At 37.4% G+C, this 21102-nt stretch overlaps 1 protein-coding gene across 5 annotated transcripts in view; it reads right to left on the reverse strand.

Moving 5' to 3' along the window:
- NEK10 (NIMA related kinase 10) overlaps nucleotides 1-21102 on the reverse strand; it is a 237027-nt gene that overhangs the window by 37568 nt on the left and 178357 nt on the right. For 4 of the 5 annotated variants that reach the window (XM_074405756.1, XM_039480208.2, XM_074405758.1 and 1 more), the window contains 5 exons: nucleotides 18090-18273; nucleotides 17908-17994; nucleotides 15492-15546; nucleotides 6789-6826; nucleotides 6545-6685 (listed from right to left, as the gene is read on the reverse strand). In XM_074405756.1, the coding sequence (XP_074261857.1) occupies nucleotides 6545-6685; nucleotides 6789-6826; nucleotides 15492-15546; nucleotides 17908-17994; nucleotides 18090-18273 (505 nt within the window). The remainder of the gene's footprint in view (nucleotides 1-6544; nucleotides 6686-6788; nucleotides 6827-15491; nucleotides 15547-17907; nucleotides 17995-18089; nucleotides 18274-21102) is intronic. The other variant, XM_074405757.1, reaches the window with a different exon arrangement.

The raw sequence follows: 21102 nt of genomic DNA on the forward strand, positions 1-21102 counted from the left end.
ACAGTAAAAATCGGAATAGAACCAAGGGGGCTGAGGTCATACACATTGCGGGGAAATCAATCTACAGTGCATGGTAGTGTGGGGAGCATGAGCCAAGGACTGCTGAAGCTTGGGACTGAGACACTGAGAATATGATGTTCCATCAAGAGAGGGATGTGACATAGAAGATGGTGCACAGGAGGATGGATACTTCCCAGCACAGACCAGCAGATCGTTCTATAATCAGACAAAAATTGTTCCGAAGGAGCTTGGCAGTCTAGGCCTAGATGCCCCCGCCACCCCAACCTCCAGTGGAATTTCCCACAAGATGACAGCAAGGCTGAGTCAAAGCTTCGGCTCCTTGCACCTCTGGGTGATCAGGCAACAAACTTCCTTTCATTCAAAACTTCAGAAACGAGCTGTTTAAAGGCCAGAAGCAAGGCTGCTTTGAAGTCCTTCACTCTTGAATTCTGGCTGAGCCTCTTTTATGCAATATGCCTTATATTCCTCTAATGGGTAATGTCACAGTATATTTAACTAACAATCTACATCAGTGAAGGAGCAGACAGTTTACAGCCCTGTAGTGTTAGAGGTTAACCTGCATAAATTAATATATTGGTATGATTTTTACACCCACTCAAGAACTTGATCACAAAAATGATATCATTTTATTGCCTTATAGAAATTCTACCAGTCTTATGCTTAATTTAGCAATCTTATTTCAGCTTTTCTTTCTTGCCTAACCATATAAATCTCTGTTCTTCAAATGCTCTTAAATCAGCATTTTTGTCTTCCACCAGATTCTATTATTAATGGGTTGAATAAAACTCAGACACTTGCTAAAGAATAACTTTAAGAATTGTGCTTTTCCACCTCAATATAAAAAATACTAAGTAGTTACATAAACAGAAACATTTTTAATTGAAACACTATATGAAACATCCCCAGTAAATTACTGACTCCATACTGAGCAGAGTCAATTAAGAATAGCAAGGTTCCAGCTACAGTGGAGGGCAGGCATGGAGCCCAGAGAGAAGAAGGAGGCCTCTTGCTTTCAGGAGAGTGAATTGCTGCAGCAGCCATTATATAGAATGGTTTGGACATAACCTTAGCTGTATCATCATTTTTCTTGAAGAAAGGGAATTAATTGACGCTTAATGACTAATTCAATGATTAACACTCTCTTATGGTTTAAATGTACTCTGAGGTTTTAAAAAAAAAAATTACTCCCCAGACAAGAGCCAACACATGGATAGATTCTTAACTACTGGTACTTACATTTCTATCCAGGAATAATTTGGTCAGATGTCCATATGTAGGTCCACAATGGTATGGTTCGTGTGCAAAAGATTCCACATGAACCTAAGGTCTTTGATATCCAAGTTTCTTATTATTATAATTGGCTCTCTGTCACCATCCTCAATACTCAAATTGGTCAAAGAAACAAACCAATTCAAAGCGTATTTGTAAATACTTTTAACATATTTTTTAATCCATTAAAATTATTAATAATGGCAATTTGGAACTTGAGAGTGATGTTTTTCTCTATTAATTCAATTATTTTGTATACCATGCTACAACCATCACCCAAGTCATGCTGACCTACCTCCCTTTACTCCTACCAGAGCGTGGGATACCTTTCAACCCTTACTTCCTTTAGCCTTTCCTCCCAAGCAGAAACCCAAATGGCAGAAGTGTAAGCTGCCATTTAACAGCTGTATGCAATTTGCATTTGGACTTGAATTGGAACCACCAGTAACTTTTGTGAGATGAGTATTCCTTTGGAAACACAGTATCCTACAATGATCATGAAAAAAACCTACATACCCTCGTTTGGTATGAAGAATTAGGAAGCAAATAATCATTGGTAAAGAAAATTTCTTATCTGAATCTGAAATCTAAAAAATATATATGTATCTCTTTTAATATAATAAAATAATTTTAAATAAAAATAAAATATTTTAAAAGTCTTACATGGAAAAAAAAATCAGTGATTCCCTTACTGTTTTAGATTCCTTATGCAGTTGCTCTCAATACGACAGCAAAGGTAAACAAGAGTTTATACAGTGATGGGTCTGAATCAGTCACTCAATAAATAGTTTTCAAGGGCCTGATCTCAGAGGAAATAGTCAAGATATTTACAAGCATACCTCATTTTATTGCACTTCACTTTGTTGCACTTCAAAGATGTTGCCTTTTTTTTTTTTTTTTTTTTTAAGGAATTGGAGCTTTGTATCAACTCTGCATTCAGCAAGGCTACTGGCACCATTTTTCCAACAGCATGCATTTACTTCATGTCTCTGTGTCACATTTTGGGAATTCATGATATGTCAATCATTTTCATTATTCTGAGATCTGTTGTGATGATCTGTAATGACTGATCATTGATGTTGCTGTTGTAATTGTTTGGGGGCACCACAAGCTACACTCGTTTAAGACAGTAAACTTAATGGATGGATGTTGTGTGTATTCTGACTGTTTCACCAACCGGCCATTACCCCATCTCTCCATTCTACATAGGCCTTCCTATTCCCTGAGACACAACAATGTTGAAATTAAGCCATTGAATAATCCTACAATGGCCTCTAATTGTTCAAGTGAAAAAAAAGAGTCACATGTTTCTTATTTTCAATCAAAAGGCAGAAATGTTCAAGCTTAGTGAGGAAGGCATGTCAAAAGCCAAGGTACCAGAAAGCTAGGCCTCTTGCATCAAACAGTCAGTCAAGCTGTGAATGCAGAGAAAAAGCTTTTGTAGAAAATTAGAAGTGTGACTACAGTGAACACAGAATAGTAAGAATGACAGACTTATTTGCTTATATGGAGAGGGCTTTAGAAGATAAAAGATCAAAGCAGCCACAACATTCTCTTAAGCGAAAGCCGAATCCAGAAGAAGGTCCCAACTCTATTCAACTCTATGAAGTCTGAGAGAGGTGAGAGAGCTGCAGAAGAAAAGTTGGAAGTAGCAGATGTTGGTTCATGCAGTTTAAGAAAAGAATTCATTTCCATAACATAAAAGTACAAGGTGAAGCAGTAAACGCTGATACAGAAGCTGCAGCAGGATAAGATCTTCCTATGATCCAGCTAAGATAACTGATGAAGATGGCCACACTAAACAATAGATTTTCAAGGCAGACAAAGCAGCCTTTTACTGCAAGAAAATGACATCTAGGATTTTCACAGCTACAGAGGAGAAGTCAAAGCCTGGCTTCAAAGTACAAGCTACTCTCTTGTTAAGAGCTAATGCAGCAGGTAAACTTAGATTGAAGCCAATGCTCACTGACCATTCCAAAAATACTAGGGCCCTTAAGAATTGCACTAAATCTATTCTGCCTATGCTCTATAAATAAAACAACAAAGCCTGGATGAGAGCACTCTGTTTACTGAATATTTTAAGCAAACTCTTGAGATCTACTGCTCTGAAATAAAGATTCCTATCAAAATACTGATATTGATTGACAATATACTTGGTCACCTAAGGGCCCTGATGAGGATAAACAGGATATTAATATTGTTTTCATGCAGGCTAACACAACATCCATTCTGCAGCTCAATGATCAAGAAGTCATATATTGGTTCTCATTTACAGAAATAACAACAACTTTCCTTTGTAAATGAATTTAAATTGAGTTAGTCCATGCAAAAAAAAAGTATTAGGAAAATAATAACACATATAGTTCTCAGATACAGGCAAATTTGTATTGTGGTAATTTACTAGTGACTAAATTTGGGAAAATAGAGCTAAAATAATTAACATGTTAAAAATGTTTCTTCATTTATTCATAATAATTACTGTTAATATTTTCATTTGTATAATGAATTCCTAAATTTTCTTTTCTATTGGCAGGGAATTGCAACCTATTATTTAAACCAAAGAATTTGCATAAAATAAATTATTGATGCAATTTAGTTAGGATTAAAAGATAGAACAAGGGGATTTTAAATACAAGTAATGTGAAATCATTTCATTGTTACTTCTTCTAGAGGAGTTTGGAGATACTGCTGCTATTAGCACAACTAAGAACCTAGAAGTTCATTTTTTAGGAGTACCACAAAGGCAAGATCGTATTATAATACAGCCACTTGGCGCTCTAAAATAATGGTTCTAACCCTGTATTCCGCCATAGTACATGGAAAATAATGGTCACATACTGGATATATTCCTGAGGGAATGCCCTGATTTTGACAAAATTTTCCCCTTTCTGCTATTTTTTCCAGAACATTTAGGCAATACAGAGCTGTAGATTTTGGTTATGCATAACTTCCAACATGTTCCTTTCTATCAAAGAAAGAAAAACCAAATAAGTAAATGAAAATACACTTAAGGTGTAACTCACTACTAACAGGACCAACAATGTCTCATGACACCTTGGTCCAAACTTCCCACTTTATTGTTGGAATACTGGATTAATGACACCTCTTTATACTTTTAATTAAGACACAGATACCAAGGTAATGACTGGATTAGAGCATGATTTGCAGATGAGGTAACCTAAGTGAATGGCACTGGCACCAGTTGTTTATAGTTTGATAAAACAACCAATCATCCACATTTATTTGCAACACTTAAAAGTTATGACTTTTATAATTAATGGAAAAAAACCTTCATATTAAGGTTGAGAAAAACAAAGGTCTCATTTTCTGACATGTAAAGTAGAATAACTCTCAGTGGGTAATCCAAATCCCTTGTGAATTAATGTATTCTACAATATTAGTAAAATCTAACCACTCCTTTTAAGAATAAAACTTAGCACTCACTAGTAACACTTAAAATGGCCAGGAGTGGTGGCTCACACCTGTAATTCCAGCACTTTGGGAGGCCCAGGCGGGTGAATCACTTGAGGTCAGGAGTTCGAGACCAGCCTGGCTAACATGGCAAAACCCCATCTGTACTAAAAATACAAAACTTAACCAGGTGTGGGGGTGGACACCTGTAATCCCAGCTACTTGGGAGGCTGAAACAGGTGAATCCCTTGAACCCAGGAGACAGAGGTTTCAGTAAGCTGAGATTACACCACTGCACTCAAGCCTGGGTGACATAGCAAGACTCTGTCTCAAAACTAAGTAAATAAATAAATGCTTTAGTGTATTGATGCAAGTTTTAAAAATATATGAATCATCAGATTTTAAAGAATTAGTATAGCAAACTGCAGGGATAAGAAAGAAATGTATATAAACTGGGCCATAATGTAAATAGTTTGTTTAAAGGTCCAGAGAGCTGATCAGTGTCACTGACATAAAATCAAGTCTGGCATTGAACTAAGTCAACATACTGTTTAGGAAAAAGAATTTCCAATATGGGTTAAAACAGAACTTTTAATTTCTTACATATATATCTGTGTTCCATTCTTGCTGTTATAAAATCAATTAATAACAAATATCTTAATTTCATGATTACATTTTGAACTTACCTTTGCCAAAATAACAGGAGCAGAGCTTGGTCAACATGATAGTTTCGGGTATCTTAATAATAAAACCATCATTTTTGGCATCTATGCTGATGTTGTAATGACCCCAAACTGTCAATAACTCTTCCAAAGCAAATTTAATAAATGTGGAGACATGGGCTAATATTACAGTAAGTCAGTTCGCCTATATTCACTATACACATTAGCTCTACAAAAGAATGTGAATCAAAAATTAACCAATAGTAAAGTAGAAAGCTATGCTCAATCAAGAGTTGTACCCTCACATACACGATAAAAGCATAATCATTAAACTTTTTTCTGAATTGTCTGGGTTTAGCTAGTAATTTTAATGTTACCAATGCACTTTGGTCCTCTTTAACAAAAATTAGAAACATTAATTAACACATTTTTCCCAAATGCTTATTATAAACTTTTATGTTTAAGGATCTATAATTTTTCAGTTATTAGGGAAACAATATTTCCTAATCACGGGTGGATCACCTGAGGTCAGGAGTTCAAGATCACCTTGGCCAACATGGTAAAATTCCATCTCTACTAAAAATTCAAAAATCAGCTGGGCATAGTGTCATGCGCCTGTAATCCCAGCTACACGGGAGGCTGAGGCAGGAGAATCACTTGAACCTGGGAAGTGGAGGTTGCAGTGAACTGAAATTCTGCCACTGCACTCCAGCTTGGGTGGCAGAGCGAGACTCTGTCTCAGAAACAAAAAAGAAACATAAATAACTAAAAAATAATTATTTGTGTCAGAATAGAGATAGAAAAAAATACGACTTACTCTCTTCACTCTACATGTATCACGTAGGTGTAGAGTTCACAGAAATACCGAAGTAAAACATGGTTACTATTTTTTGTTTGTAGGTATGTACTTGAAGCATCAGTAAGTCAACTGCGTACCTTTCCCATATGGCAGAAATGCAAATTTTGGAAAAAACAGCCCATAATATTTCAACTAACAAGTGAACACAGAAGGCATTTTGTTATCATCAACTTGCCAAACTAATAATGGTAAACAAAGCAGAATTCTTCTGCTCTTTGTATTAAAATTACCACCCAAGTATCATTCAGACATTTCAGGCCCAACTATAATTCTGCATTCGCCCATCATGTGTTTAACGTTAATGTGATCTAGGAAGTACTACCATGATCTTTGAGATTTCGAAGAATCACAGCAGGAAGGCTATGGGACTGCCACCCTGTCACTAACTCGGCCTCTAGTTCCTTAATGTGGGCCCTGAGCATGAGGGGTGGCACTTTCAGAAGCAGGTCAAGAGGCAGCAAAGCTGAAGAAATAAAAGGGGAAAAGATATAAAACTGTAACATAAATTACACTGAATTTTAGAGAGTTGAGTTTGATTTCATTGCTACCAACAAACACTAAGTTACCTGGTCTTGCTCTGGATCCTGTTCCTCCAGTGAAGTCCCTGAAAACAGAATTACAAGCCATTAGAATGACTTGTTAAACTTGGATTTGACAAACTAAAAGCCTACATCTTGCTATGGTCTACATCACAAAGATAAACAAAGATTATTTTCCCTCAAGATGCTCTCAAGAGTTTAATTAAGAGGGAAATAAATACATTGCAACACACAGTACAGTTGACATTGCACAGGCAAATGGCAGAACCATCCCACCACAGTTGTTTTTTAGGCTCTAAGTATAAATAATGGCCTAAATCTTAGGATCCTGAATAATTTTCTTGTTACATTTAAACTCAAATACAGATTTTTGCATTAAAAAGATAAAAGATTTTAAATGTTATATACAGTATTTTCTATTATTTATTTCTGCTTTATTAAAAAAACAACAACAACAAAAAACTCCTATACTTCTTTCTACAAAATGTTTTTTGCATTGAAAATAATTATTTTTCCTAAAGTGGCCAGTGTTATTAGTATCCCTTGCTTCAAAATTCTGTGTTTGCCTTGCCTCAAAATTCTGTTATTTGATTATTTTACAAGTCGATCTCAGTGTCTTCTACTTTGAGGAGGTAGCTTTAGACCCCACCAGGGATATCTGTAAATCACCTTCAGCCTTGCTTTTCCCACTGTAACCTAGAGCCATTTTTTAAAAATAGTTTTCTGGTGCCCTGACAAGTTATAAGAATCATTCTTAAATTTAATGCAACCCAACAAAAATACATCAAGCATCTACTATGTATAAGGCACATGATAGGTATTTCCTAAGAAGGAATAAATACAGGAATTCAAATATAAGTAAACATGACTGATAATTCTCTTGCCCCAACTCTTTCATTTTAATCATAGAATTTTTGATACATGCATGCAACACCTACCTATTAAGCATAACAAAATTAGCACTCATTTACCTACCATCCAACTTAAGCACTAGAATAATACCAAAATCTTTGCCTCCACCTATGAGATTTTTCCCTATTCCTTATTATTCCCTCTTGACCTTCCCCAGGCTAGCACTCTCCTGATCCCATAATATATTGTGTTCCATTCTGAGCACAAGCTTCCAGACCCTGGAAAATTAAATGGAACCTGCCAGCCTTTAACAGTTTATATGCTTTCCCTGACCCTAGGATAAGGAGAATGTTTTAAAAAAGAAATGAAGCTGATTCTGCCCTCAGAAAGTTTGAAAAGAGGCATGATCACAGCAGTGCCCATGTGTAGGCAAGCAGCCTCAGGGCTGAGCTGAGGAGCAGAGCATCTGTTCCAGCTCCTCATATGCCTGCACAAATGCCACACCCCAGCAAACGTTTTCCAAATGCCTTTGCCCCTTAGCCTTCTAGATGAGGCCAGCACTGCCTAATAGAAACCGATGGTAAGCATCAAACACAACTTTAAGTTTGCTGCTATCCACATTTTTTAATAAGTAAAAAGAATAAAGTGAACTCCATCTATTTTATTTAATTTTAAAAATCCAAAATATTATTTCAGCATATAAAAATTGAGATATCTTATAATTTTACATTTTAATTAATATTAAATAAAATTTAAAATTTAGTCCCTCAGTTGCACTGGCCACATTTCAGCTGCTTGAGAGTCACATGTGCCTGGTGGCCGCCATACTTCACAATGTGGTCCAGGCCCTTCCTTAGATGTTGGTTATTATCTTCATATACATATTACATTCTTGTCATGTAGCTACTAAACCTGCAATACCTCCTGAATCCCACTCTCTTAAAAATTGAATAAAAATGCAACTTGTGGCAAACTTGCATCCATCAGGTTATGCATGTTCTTGAAAAGCCAATAATCATTCATATGCTGAGTTTGCAAGATGACTATTCTATGTGTCCTGAAGAATCTAACGTTTCAAGCATTTTTAGGTATTAACAAATGTTATGCATAGTGTGTGCTAGGGGGATATGTGACATAGGACACCCTGGCAACGCTGAGCTGCTGCCGCCTTTACTGTTGCTTTACATACTTTTAAATTCCTCTTTCATAAACTTTAGGGAATCTTTAAAAAGAACCATTATACACTCATTCATTCAAGGTATATTTATTAAGTGCCCACAATGTGTAGCCACCCGTGCTAGACACTGGAGATGGGATGGTGAAAATAAGTAGTTTCCACAGTCTCGGTACTTACAAGATTGCATACAGATAGCAGGAAAAAAAATGTCAATTTCTCTGGAAATTATATCACTAACCACAAGAAAATATAGTCATCTGAAATTTCAAAATAGAACAGACTCATTGTGACCGGAAGTGACAGCTTTTAACTATGCAATTGTTGGTTTCACAGATGGACAAATGATTGAAATTATGCAGAGCCTGGGGGAAGTCTGCCTCTCGATTGAACCACATTGAATGTTTATGCCCAGTAGAGTGTTATGGCTACTGAGGGTGATATTCCCATCATATCTCAAGTTGGAAAATATACCAAAGTGGTTTCACACAGAGCACATTCCAGAAATAGTTTCTGGTGAAGAGACATATTACAGTTTGTGTTCTCTGAAAATTTTGAAATGGGCGTTGACCAGCAGCACTTCGGGCTGATGGAAGAATTTCAGAAAAATGGAAGGTTGAAAGAATTCTAAAAGGCCATTCACTTCCAGCTGTCTTCAGACCTAGTGTGACCTCATCTGGAATTCATAAGGCAAAAGAGAAACTCAAGGGCTGAAAATGAGTGTTAGCCTACAACTTCCACCCAAAATCAGTAACAGATAAAGTGGATCATGCAGGCATTAGCTTTATTAATTTTTTAAATAGACTTTTCACTGAATTCAGTCAAGAGCAAGGTGAATTATTTGGATAACTATTTTGCAGTGGAGTCCTGACCAAGAAGATGAAGCCCTAGAATTTTCATCTCTCATAAGAATTCCTTGAACTATGTATCTCAACAAAGAAAACATTTTCACATGCATTATAAGTGTATTCCATAATTCAATGGTGAAAAGTATCCACACTATTTGATATTGATAAAAAATAATTAAACCTTATAAAATGAGAGGCTTGGCTTACAATAGTGAGGGAATGCAATCTGAAACTACTGCAACCACACCATGTGAGCGAATGAAGATTTTATAGCTGAAGGTCTCTTTCAGGCAATGACATTCACAAATACGTCCTGTACGAATAAGCAACATTATGTAGCTTTGAGTTTTCCTATTTATCAATAATGTTAATAGAGTTGGTATTACGACAACAAAGTAGTGTAATGCTCCTGTGGCTATCCCCTGAAACTCCAATAACAGTTAGAAACAAATGAGCAATAAGCCAGGAAAGTACAGAACTGTCACAGAAAAGAAACAAAGTGGTCTTATTGACAATGGTTTTTTTGTCTGTTTTTAAGACGCTGGAGTGTGGCCCTGGCAGATAGGCCAGGTTGACTCTAGCAAAAAGTAATCATGCAGTATTTATTCAACCAAAGTAAAACCAGACACAGATTATGAAAAAGATGGAGGGAGAAGAGCTACAAGTAAAAATCAGCAAGATTTCTGCTCTTAGGAGGCAAGATCCACAGGTCCTGAAAATACACAAGGTCTTTCCAGGCACAAGTATGATGCTGAATGGTCACAAACACCCACAATCATCATTACATACAAAGACTTAGAGGCTGGGTGCAGTGGCTCATACCTGTAATCCTAGCACTTTGGGAGACCCAGGTGGGTGGATCACCTGAAGTTGAGTTTGAGACCAGCCTGGCCAACATGGTGAAACCGTGTCTCTACTAAAAATACAAAAATTAGCCAGGTGTGGTGGTAGATTCTTGTAATCCCAACTACTAGGGAAGCTGGGGCAGGAGAATCACTTGAACCCAGGGGGTGGAGGTTGCAATGAACTGAGATGGTGCCGCTGCATTCTAGCCTGGGCAAAACAGCAAAACTCTGTCTTAAAAAAAAAAAAAGACTTAGAAGCACACTATTAAATACATTTATGCATACACTGATGTATCAAAAAAGTTGTGAACCAGAGGCATCTCTGATACCACAAACATCCAATGTTCAAACCAGCCTGCCAACTATACCCTGTTACCTTGGCAACAGGAGGCAAGGCAGGCATGGAGAAATCTTGTTGCCTGAGCAACAGGATCCTTTTAAAAAAAAAAGTGCATTCAGCTGTGGCTATGGCAAAGGCTGTCAGTAGGCAAGATTTCAGTCCTTGGTAATGAGACAAAGAATTTACACTGAGATAACAGTCATTCAACTATTAATTAACAAGTATCTGTAGGTTGGTACCTATGTGTAATACACTGTGCCCTGGAGAATGCAAAGATGAATTAGGCATAGTTTGGCACACGCCTGGCACACAGTCATAAATATCCATTAATTAAATGAATGAAGGTTCTTAAGATGGTCATCAAATAATGACTAAAGTTTACTAGGACCTGAGTATATGTGATAAAGCGGCTAAAGCCCCTGTGAGCATTATCAAGTTTCACTATACAGAGTATTTTATTTATTAGTTGAAATAAAATGCTATGCCTCGCTAGATTAAAACCTTCAATGTGTATCTACTATGTCAGCCTATGAAACCCACACAAAAACTGGTAAAAGTCAACCTCATTATTAATGCTTTCCTAGCAAATAGTATTGGATACAAAAGATTTTATATCAAATTTGAAAATGATCAAAGATGGTAATTTCAAAGAAATTGGAGCCTGTTCCTCTCTTGATCTTGCCATTAACTATATTCCTCCAAAAAAGTTTTATCAACTGATGATGGCTTGGATTCCCAGGGTGCCTTCCAGTTCTAATAATATTCTCCAGCCCTGAGACTTCAAAACATCTCTGAGGAGGCAGCAGCTATCCCTCCTAGTTCTATTTGTTCATATTTTATCCATTTGTCTGGCTCACTTGCCCAAAATTGTATCTTAAGTTATTAGGGAGTTAAGTTAGTTCTTCAGGATGCAGTTGGTTTAAATCTGGCTCCTGATATCTGACCAAAGTTAAGAATTTATGCTTAAGCTTTCTCTTGGTCCTATTAACCTTTAGCCAGGGCCATGTCTGACTTCTACACTTTGGAGGCTGTGCTCGCTCAGAACAGACATGTACTTCCGTGTGGCTTCTTCTCATTGGGACCAACTGCCTTTTAAAAGACCCAGCAAGGGTCCCCAAGGGGAGAGCTGCCCAGGGTAGGGTCTCCTTGTAATTGTTACACCGTTTTACACATGGCACAGAATAGGCAAAAAAAAAAAAAAACTACAGGCTTGATTTTCAATTTATTTTTATTCTGCTATATAGCTTTGCTATCTCCTTTTACATTCAAACTTCTTATTTAGTTTTTAAATATTTTATAGGATGGGTTCACATTTCATATTAATAAATGAAGAAACCCAGGAAAATCCTAAACAAATGAGATTGCAAATAACTTTAGCTTTATTTAATGCCCTGTAAAGAATTATAAATACATTTTGGTATTGTCTCTTTTTAATTCAGGGAAGCCCCAGGGATTACCTAGGAGGAAGTCAAAAGTTATCAATTTTCTCTCCTCTTATTTGGCATAAATCAAAGCCTGTCTTTTATCATTCATTTTCTTCTGAAGTCTGCCCCTCTCTTTCCATCTTACTGTGAGTTCCTTGAGGGAAGAGAGCTTGTTTTAAACAAACCTGTGTTCCCTGGTGGCATGTCACACTGTATTACCACATTTCATGGCACAATTCTGCAAATGTTGTTTTGGGTCAGGTCCTGTTCACCTTGGAACATACTTTCCAAAACATCAACTTCAATGTATGGGCCACTTTCCATATCCATTTGGTGACTCGGTCATAACCTCAGGTTAAAGTTCATTCTATATCCTGTTTCAATGATCTTTAGATTAAACTTTGCCTTTCTGCCGATTCTAGCTTACTCAATTTGTTCTAAAGTATTTAGTTAATGACTAGCTTTTTAAAAACCATCTCGAGCTTTAAAAAATATAGAACATATGGGATTTTTATTTGTTTTTGAAGAGGTAGACATCAACCAAATTTGTGCAAATTAGACAATTTCCACGGATCCTTTCAAAAAAAGAGTAGAATTATTTTTGACAGGGCCAAGATCCCTAAATTTATCTGATTAGAAATTTTTATTTTAATGTAAAATTCACTTAACTGAGGAGTTCACCATATATCATAATTTACTTTTGAACTAAAATACTTGCTTTGATAGTGATGGGAAGTCAATAAGTGGAGAATGTTGAGTAGCAGCAAACTCTAAAGCTCCTTTGGCGGATATTCTAACTCAGATCTCCAGTCCCCACAAACACCCACTGTGGTTCTCTTTGGCATTTTGGACTACTTTTCTTTTTCATGCCCTCCCTATTACTTCGGACCATAACTACTATGCACTTCGGCCCACTAAAGAAAGCCATGAGGTCTTAAAGGCTTTTCTCAAATACCTTTCTGATAGATCATATGCCCTGATTGATAGGTTCTCCTTGGGTTTTTATTCCAGAAATACTGGAAAAAAGAAAATCAAAAGGCACCTTAACTCCTCCTGACCTTAATTTGAAAGCGATAAACATATCAGTAATACTATCTTTGACTAAACAAAAAAAATGATTTTGCTATAGGAACCTTTCTTTGTCACCTAACTGAATCCCTCAGGAATTTGCTGAGCAGATCCTTCATTCTGAACTTCATTTACATTATGCAATTCCCAGTGCCCTCAAACCCAGAGGTAGATCCAGGTGGTTCCATTGAGGCTGCCCAGCACTAACATCTGCTCCCTTCAGCAAGGACCCCTGATAGACCAGTGGATCAGTCAAGGATCTCAGCTCTCCTCAAGGCAGTAAACAGACCTGATCCAAGCCAGGTCAATCTGGCTCGCTCAGGATTTTGAATCCTAAGAAAGGTGACAAGAGAAAGGAATAAACAAGCTGGGATTTCATTTATCCCATTATAAGCCTCCCAAAAATGTCTCCTTTATAGACTTCAGGGACTGAACTGGCTCCTATGCCTTCCCAAGCTTGCTCCTTTGGGATCTAAATTACACAAGCCCCACAATGCCTTCTAAAGAGCCTCCTGTCATGTAAGTAGCTAGAATCAGGCTCTTTTGCCTGTATCCAAAAAACCCTGCCTAGTACAGCACATGCAGCCTTAGCCTTTTGTCACACAGATGCAGCCACTTCCTAAGTTGGGGTCATCCCACAGTTCTGAAGTCCCCTGCCTGGCATCACCACTTACATGTGGCCCAACATCAACGGGTGCCCCAGAGTCAGAGTAGTTTGGCAGTCCTTCTGCCACTCTCTGCTTAATTCTCATGTCAACATTGGCTGCTCGTGGCTGAATATACACCTCAAATCCAGACAGTCCTCTCAACTGTGGCCTAGGACATCATCTAATATACAGAAACCGGCCGGGCGCAGTGGCGCATGCCTGTAATCCCAGCACTTTGGGAGGCTGAGGTGGGCAGATCACGTGAGGTCAGGAGTTTGAGAGCAACCTGGTCAACATGGTGAAATCCCATCTCTCCTAAAAATACAAAAATTAGTCGGGCATGGTGGCAGGCACCTGCAATCTCAGTTACTCATGAGGCTGGGGCAGGAGAATTGCTTGAACCTGGAAGGCAGAGGTGCAGCGAGCAGAGATCACGCCATTGCACTCCAGCCTGGGCGACAGAGCGACATTCCATCTCAATAATAATAATAATATACAGAAATCACAAAGTATATTCTTCCTTAATCTCCCTTTTCCTATTTCTCTAGCTTAATTTTATCTTCACCTCCCTTTCTCCAGACAAAAAGATGTCACTCATCTTTTACAGGTCCACTCCTCCAACTCTGATCTATGCTGCAACTGCACACTGTCAGCTACCTTTTTTCCTCTCTAATCTCTCCTCTCCATTCTTTTTCCTCAGTCCCAAATACCCTGAGTTCATCCTGATTCTAGGAGGTCCTTTTATATCAAACAGTCCACACCAGCAGACTCTCCAAGCTCATTTCTCAATTTTTTAAATGTCTCCCATCCCTGCCTCTGGAGCATTGCAATCAAGTTTCTGCTCCCTCTAATATGTGGTGCCAGTGAAGGGGCTCTCGTGAAGGTCGGGAGAACTTGCAGAAGGTTCAATCTAATAGTTTTGTTGCAGTCCTTACTCTAAGAGACAATTGTCACTGACACAACTAGCTGTCTGTTAAATTGCTTTGCTTTTAATAGACAATCTCTCAAACACATTCCACCCTCCCTTGCAGCTAGCTGTGGTTACATGAGGAAGTTATGGCCAATGGTATGTGAGCAGAAGTTATGAGCATAACATCTGGGTCATAGCCTTGAAAGGAAGGGGTGGGCCTCTACTTTCCCTTTCTTCTTCTTGCTGGCTTGGATGTAGGATGTGCTCTCATAAGCCATATTGGTGAAGAAGATGAAATCTATACTCTGGGGGTGTGGAAGAACGAGACGTAAGACCAGGGCTCCAGATGACCTCATGGAGCACAACTGCCCTACTCTGCTGACCCACTCTTGGGCTCAGAGAGGTTAACTGACTTGCTCAAGGTCAAAACGCTAGAAAAAGGCAGAGTTAGACTGAGACCCAAGTCTAAGATCAGTACCTTTTTCAGTATGCTACTTGGGTAAGGAAGCTCTAACTTCTGTTTCCACAGGGGTAACTTCTGGCTATCAGGTTTCAATTCAGCCATCAATAACTGAGCTCTGCAAAATCAAAAAATATTTCTAGGAGCTCAATTGGTACCTACCTTGTTTGGGATTGTCTTTCTCCTCCTGAAGCACTAAAACTTCTCTTTAAAATGCCTGAAACAAGAAAATAAAAATAACTTTACATTATTTCCTCTGCAAATCTTTTATTTTTTAAATAAAACAATGCTGAACAACAAATGCTAGTGAAGATACAGAGAAAAGGGGACTCATACACAGTTGGTGGGACTGTAAATTAGTGTAACCATTATGGAAAACAGTATGAAGGTTCTCTTCAAAAAACTAAAAATAGAACTTTCATATGATCCAACAACCCCAATACTGATACATATCCAAAAGAAAGATAGTGTATCAGAAGGATATATTCAGTCTTGTGTTTATTCCAGCACTGCTCACTTTAGCCAAGATACAGAATCAAACTAAGTACCAATCAGCGGAAGAATGGATAAAGAAAATGTGTCTTATATACAGAATGGAGTGTTTTCCAGCCATAAAAAAGAAAAAAATCTAACTATTTGCAGCAACATGAACGGAAAATGTTAAGTGAAATAAGCCAAGCACAGAAAGACAAATATCTAATATTCTCACTCATATGTGGGAGCTAAAAAAGTTGACCTCATGGAGATAGAGAGTAGACTGTTGGTTACCAGAGGCTGGGAAGGAAATGATGAAGAGAAGCTGAGTTAATGAGTACAAATAAAAAATCAGATAAAAGGAATGAGTTCTAGTATTCAATAGCACATTAGGGTGACTGAGTAAACAATAATTTATTGAATATTTTAAAAGAGCTATAAGAAGAGATTTGAGATATTTCTAACATAAAGATAAATATTTGAGGTGATTGATACCTGAATCACCCTGATTTGATGATTACACATTGTATGCATGTATCAAAATATCACATGCATCCATAAATATGTATAAATTTGTAAATAATTTTTTTAAAAATTCAAAATAATGAAGAACATATATATTCCATGAATGGCTTTGTCTATAAACACTCTCATATTGTTCTAAGGTCATACATTTCTCTGTAAAGGGCAAGCAGGAAATATTCTAGGCTTTGCGTGCCACACTATGTCTGTGACACCTGAATTCTGCTGCCCCTGTAGCATGAAAACAGTCAAACAACGTTCAAGAAACAAACACAGCTTTACTCAGAGCCAACAACAACAAAAACAGAAAATGACGCTGAATTTCTGTTACCTGAGCAATTGTACACATGGTAAAAATTGTCTTTGATTATGAAAGCATGAACTAAAATATTTTACAAATTGTTATTTATTTGTCAGGTTTGTTTAAAAAGCAAATGTGCTCAACAAACAAAAACAACCCTGTTATGAATACCCAACAAAACACAATAAAATGTCATGCAATGAAATGTCATAACCAGCCTTGCCAAGTTACCACATGCAAACGTAAGGGCCAAGCATCTCCTTATTGCCTCCCCACTAACCCTCCCACCATTGCTGTCAGGTATATAGAACACTGAATTTAGTCAGTAATGAACTTCTTCTGGAATTATTATATATGTTTACATGCATAAATATTTCTTCCTGTATGATCTTCATGTTTTCCTAATCACAAATTAACACACCTAGAAGGCAGGGATTTACAGAGAAAATAGGACAGAATATTGAAAATTGGGGTTGTCCCAGAAAATCTGGAACATCTAGTCATCATTTTGATGGACCAATTAAGTTTGGAAAGGACAAAGAACGTAGTTAAATCCTTAGGGTTCTACTTTGATCCTTAGAGAGGCTATTTTAAATGTTCTTTTATGAGATTTTCATAGTGTAGACACTGAGGAGAGAAAATTATTTTCACCTAATTTATTTCAGAATATTTCTATCTACAGTTTTTAATATTTTATCAACTTACTCTTTTTTAAAAAAAGTTCTCATTTTCTATTTTAACTTCTCTTTAAGTTTCAGGTTTCTTGAGTGTATTTGATTCTATCTCTCTTTACAATCTTTAAATTTTATCTAAATATACCTTTTCCTTTTCTTTCCCATATTCCAGTATTTTTAATTGTTTGAAATGTAACATATCCCTTTAGATTAATGTAAATAAAATTGTACAGAAATTAGTCTATACCAAGATTAATTTCTTCTATAGGCTTTGAATTCATTTAACCAGAAGGCTCATAAAAGGCCATGTTCATTACTCCTGTGGTTATTTGGCTGTCTCCAAGTTAGATGTCTTGACTCTCTGGCTAGAACCTACATTTGCTGGTAGAAATAATAAAACCATTCATTTGACAGCTGAGAAAATATAAAACCAATGTGCTGGCTAACCTTTGGGCTCTATCAGAGAGACAGACACATCTGTCCTAATTAGCATTGCACCTGAAAAACTGGGTTATGTATATGGTGATATTTGCTTGACTCAAGTATGATTTCCAAACCACTGTCTTCTGGAATCCCGCAAATGGCAAACTGATAAAAGAAAGCTTACTGAATGTAGATTCTTTCAGAGGGCTTGAACTGGAGCTGCTGGAGTTATCTGAAATATCCAGTTCATCATCTAGTTCTGAATATATATCTGCACATTAATAAAAACAATAAAAAAGCAAATGAGTCTTGAAACAGGAAAGAGTCCAGAATGCATTCATGCTAACACACTTCCACTAGCAGTACCTTTCTCAGTACTTTCCAGGTTGAAGTTATCATCTGACAGGATTTCGTCACAGGCCCTGTCTTCCCCTTTACTATAGGAGGCCTGGAAGCCTTCAGGGACCAGATCTGCGCTTTCTGAAAGTTCACTTTTCAGGCTGGCTGCCCCACTGCTGCTGCTACTCAAGCTTGCCTTTTCAAAGGTCTCCTAGAAAGAGAAATTCAGGTTTTCATAGCCTTTCTCCAGCCTTCCTTCTATAGGACCTAAACTTGTTAGAACATATATTAAATGCTTCAGATATCAATATAAATGTTTTATGCAGAAGTAGCAACAGTAGTTCCACCTACGCACCTGTTATGGAATCTATTCAGTCAATACATACAAAAAGATGCAGGTCTACGAGCTACATTGGATGAAAACGGATGGAGGGGGCAAGAGTGCTCAGTAGAAAAGGCCCGTACGACCCAGTGGAAAAAAAACTGCACTTCCAAGAAATAGACCACATCAATTTAGGAGAAATTTCTCTCCTTTAAGTTTCTTCAAAAATATTTGCTATCCAATCCTCTCAGTACCATAGTGAATATGTAAGGCTTATGCTCTTCAAAACTCCAGGAAAATTAGTAGCAAACAAAGCCAGGCCATGGAAAGTGAGAGGCAGGATCTTCCAAAAGAAGAGCTACAGAGAACAGAACTTACAAACCACTCAGGACTCTACACTAGTGCCTGGCTTGAACACTCTCTGCAGAACTAGCCACAGGGTCCTCCAGAATCCTCCAAAACGGATGGATGCATTTCCATTATGATAGCACTACAAAGTCATCAATCTGATTGTGTCATTCCATGTTTTCCTAAATAGTAGTATTAGAAATGAAAAAGTTATGTCTGAAGGGTTAATAAAAATTAATTAATTAATGCCAATAATGCTGGAAGTTTTCATTTTCCTTTTTCTTTCTTTCTTTTTTTTTTTTTTTTTTTTTTTTTGAGATGGGGTTTCACTTTTGTTGCCCAGGCTGGAGTGCAATGGCACGATCTCAGCTCACCACAACTTCTGCCTCCCTAGTTTATGGGATTCTCCTGCCTCAGCTCCTGAGTTACCAGGATTACAGGGATGTGCAACCACACCTGGCTAATTTTATATTGTTAGTAGAGACAGGGTTTCACCACGTTGGTCAGGCTGGTCTCAAACTCCCGACCTCAGGTGATCCACTCGACTTGGCCTCCCAAAGTGCTGAGATTACGGGCATGACCCACCCGACCCAGCCAGTTTTCATTTTTCTAAGAAAAAGACAGTGTAGAAGGAATGACTATGAATCAGTAAAAAAGTACCACTTGTTTCTTTACCCAAGCAATTCTCAAAACCTCAGATGTTCACTCTGTGGGACCGTTTGCAGCAAGTGTGAAGAGCCTTCTTCGACTGTGGGGCTAAACAGTGCTGACAAAGCAAAGCTACGGATCAGGTAGACAAAATGACAAAGAAAGGCCATGAGGGAGGAAAGGGTAACAGGTGGAGAGTGTAAGAAGAAAGAAAAAGGTGCATTTATTGAAGGGGAAAGAACTCCCTCTATGAATTATGTCCAAGATGATTTAGTCACAAATTACCTAGCACTTCTTGACTAAAAAGCTCCAATGATGCCTATTTGAGAGACAGAATTACTTATTTCAGATTTATGTGTTTTTTTTTAATTTTACAGCTTCAATGTGCAAGTGTCTAAAAACTCCAAAATAATAGAATTTGCAGATGAAGAAAACTTAAGATCTTATGGTTAACTAGAGTCAGAAGTAAACCTCTGAAAGCTTTCATATGTTTATGTTCTGTAAGTAAGATGAGAAGATTTTAAAATATAAAAAACATTTGTGCATTGCAAACTGTCTGACCAATTGCTGTTTATTCTTTCTTTTCCCTGAGATTCTTTTCAGTGATTCTTCAAAGTTTCATCAAGCTTCTTTCTTTGTTGAAGTTAATTCGCAGGTGAAGGAGTATTTTAACTTTGATTTTTCCATAATTAGTACATTCAATGTTCAAAGGCTGTTTTATGACTTTTGAGTTGTTAATTTCTGCTTCTGAGGTTCACCCTGGTTGGCTAATTTATAACCTGAGATGGGAAATGCTTCAGCCACTCTCTGGCAAAAGATATGTGCTCCTCAGAAATTTTTCCCACTGCCTAAGGCTAGTATGGGCTTCTAAGGCCAGCCTCAGCTCTGTCCACATCCAACGCCTGATACCAAATCCAGGAACTGCCTCGAAGGCCCAAAACTTTATTGCAAAACCAACTCAACTTCTATGGTTGCCTCCTTTCTCTGTCCCAAACCACAGAACCCTTCTTCCTCTAACTGTCCTCAACTGAAATCATTAGAAATTTACATAGAAATAAAAACCCAATTCAGGGCCTCTTCCTTCTCACGACCCTTTTATTCTAAGTAAATCATCTTTTACCCTGTCCTAAAGACCATAACTGGTATCTGCAACCTTTTAAGGACTTTACACCCAGGATGTGTCAATGTTATCAAGGTTAAAAAAAGGTGAAGAAGAATTTTTGAATTGAGAAAACTTTTTATTCTGTTGTTGCAATTAAGATGCTGGAATTTGAATATCTCTAAAACTAGCAAAACTTTAGCAAAGGCTTTGTTTCTCTTAAGGACAGGCATAGACAAAACATCAGAGAAAAACATTTTTCTTTGAACAAATGAAGAGTTGGGAGAAGCTGGAGTCCCCATTGAAAAAGGCAATTCAAGACTTAAGGAGGCTGGACTTGCAACCAAAACCCAAGAACCAGTTGGGTCATAAATCAATAGTCACTTGTAAAACTTCATCCATGGGTAATTGGCTGTTTGCATAAATTCTGATAAAAGGGAATTTATAATCTGAGAGAGGCGCTTTTTCAGACTCTATATGCATAGGAAGTATGGTAATATAGAATGGATAGTTTGTATTGGTTTAAAATTTATCTTTTTATAGCAATCTCTTACAGCAGTTTTTGCTTCAAAAATGTTGCTATAATTTTTGACCTTGCCATAAATCATACGCCACACATTTTC

The sequence above is a fragment of the Saimiri boliviensis genome, chromosome 9 (genome assembly GCF_048565385.1).
Source record: "Saimiri boliviensis isolate mSaiBol1 chromosome 9, mSaiBol1.pri, whole genome shotgun sequence".
Lineage (NCBI taxonomy): Eukaryota > Metazoa > Chordata > Mammalia > Primates > Cebidae > Saimiri > Saimiri boliviensis.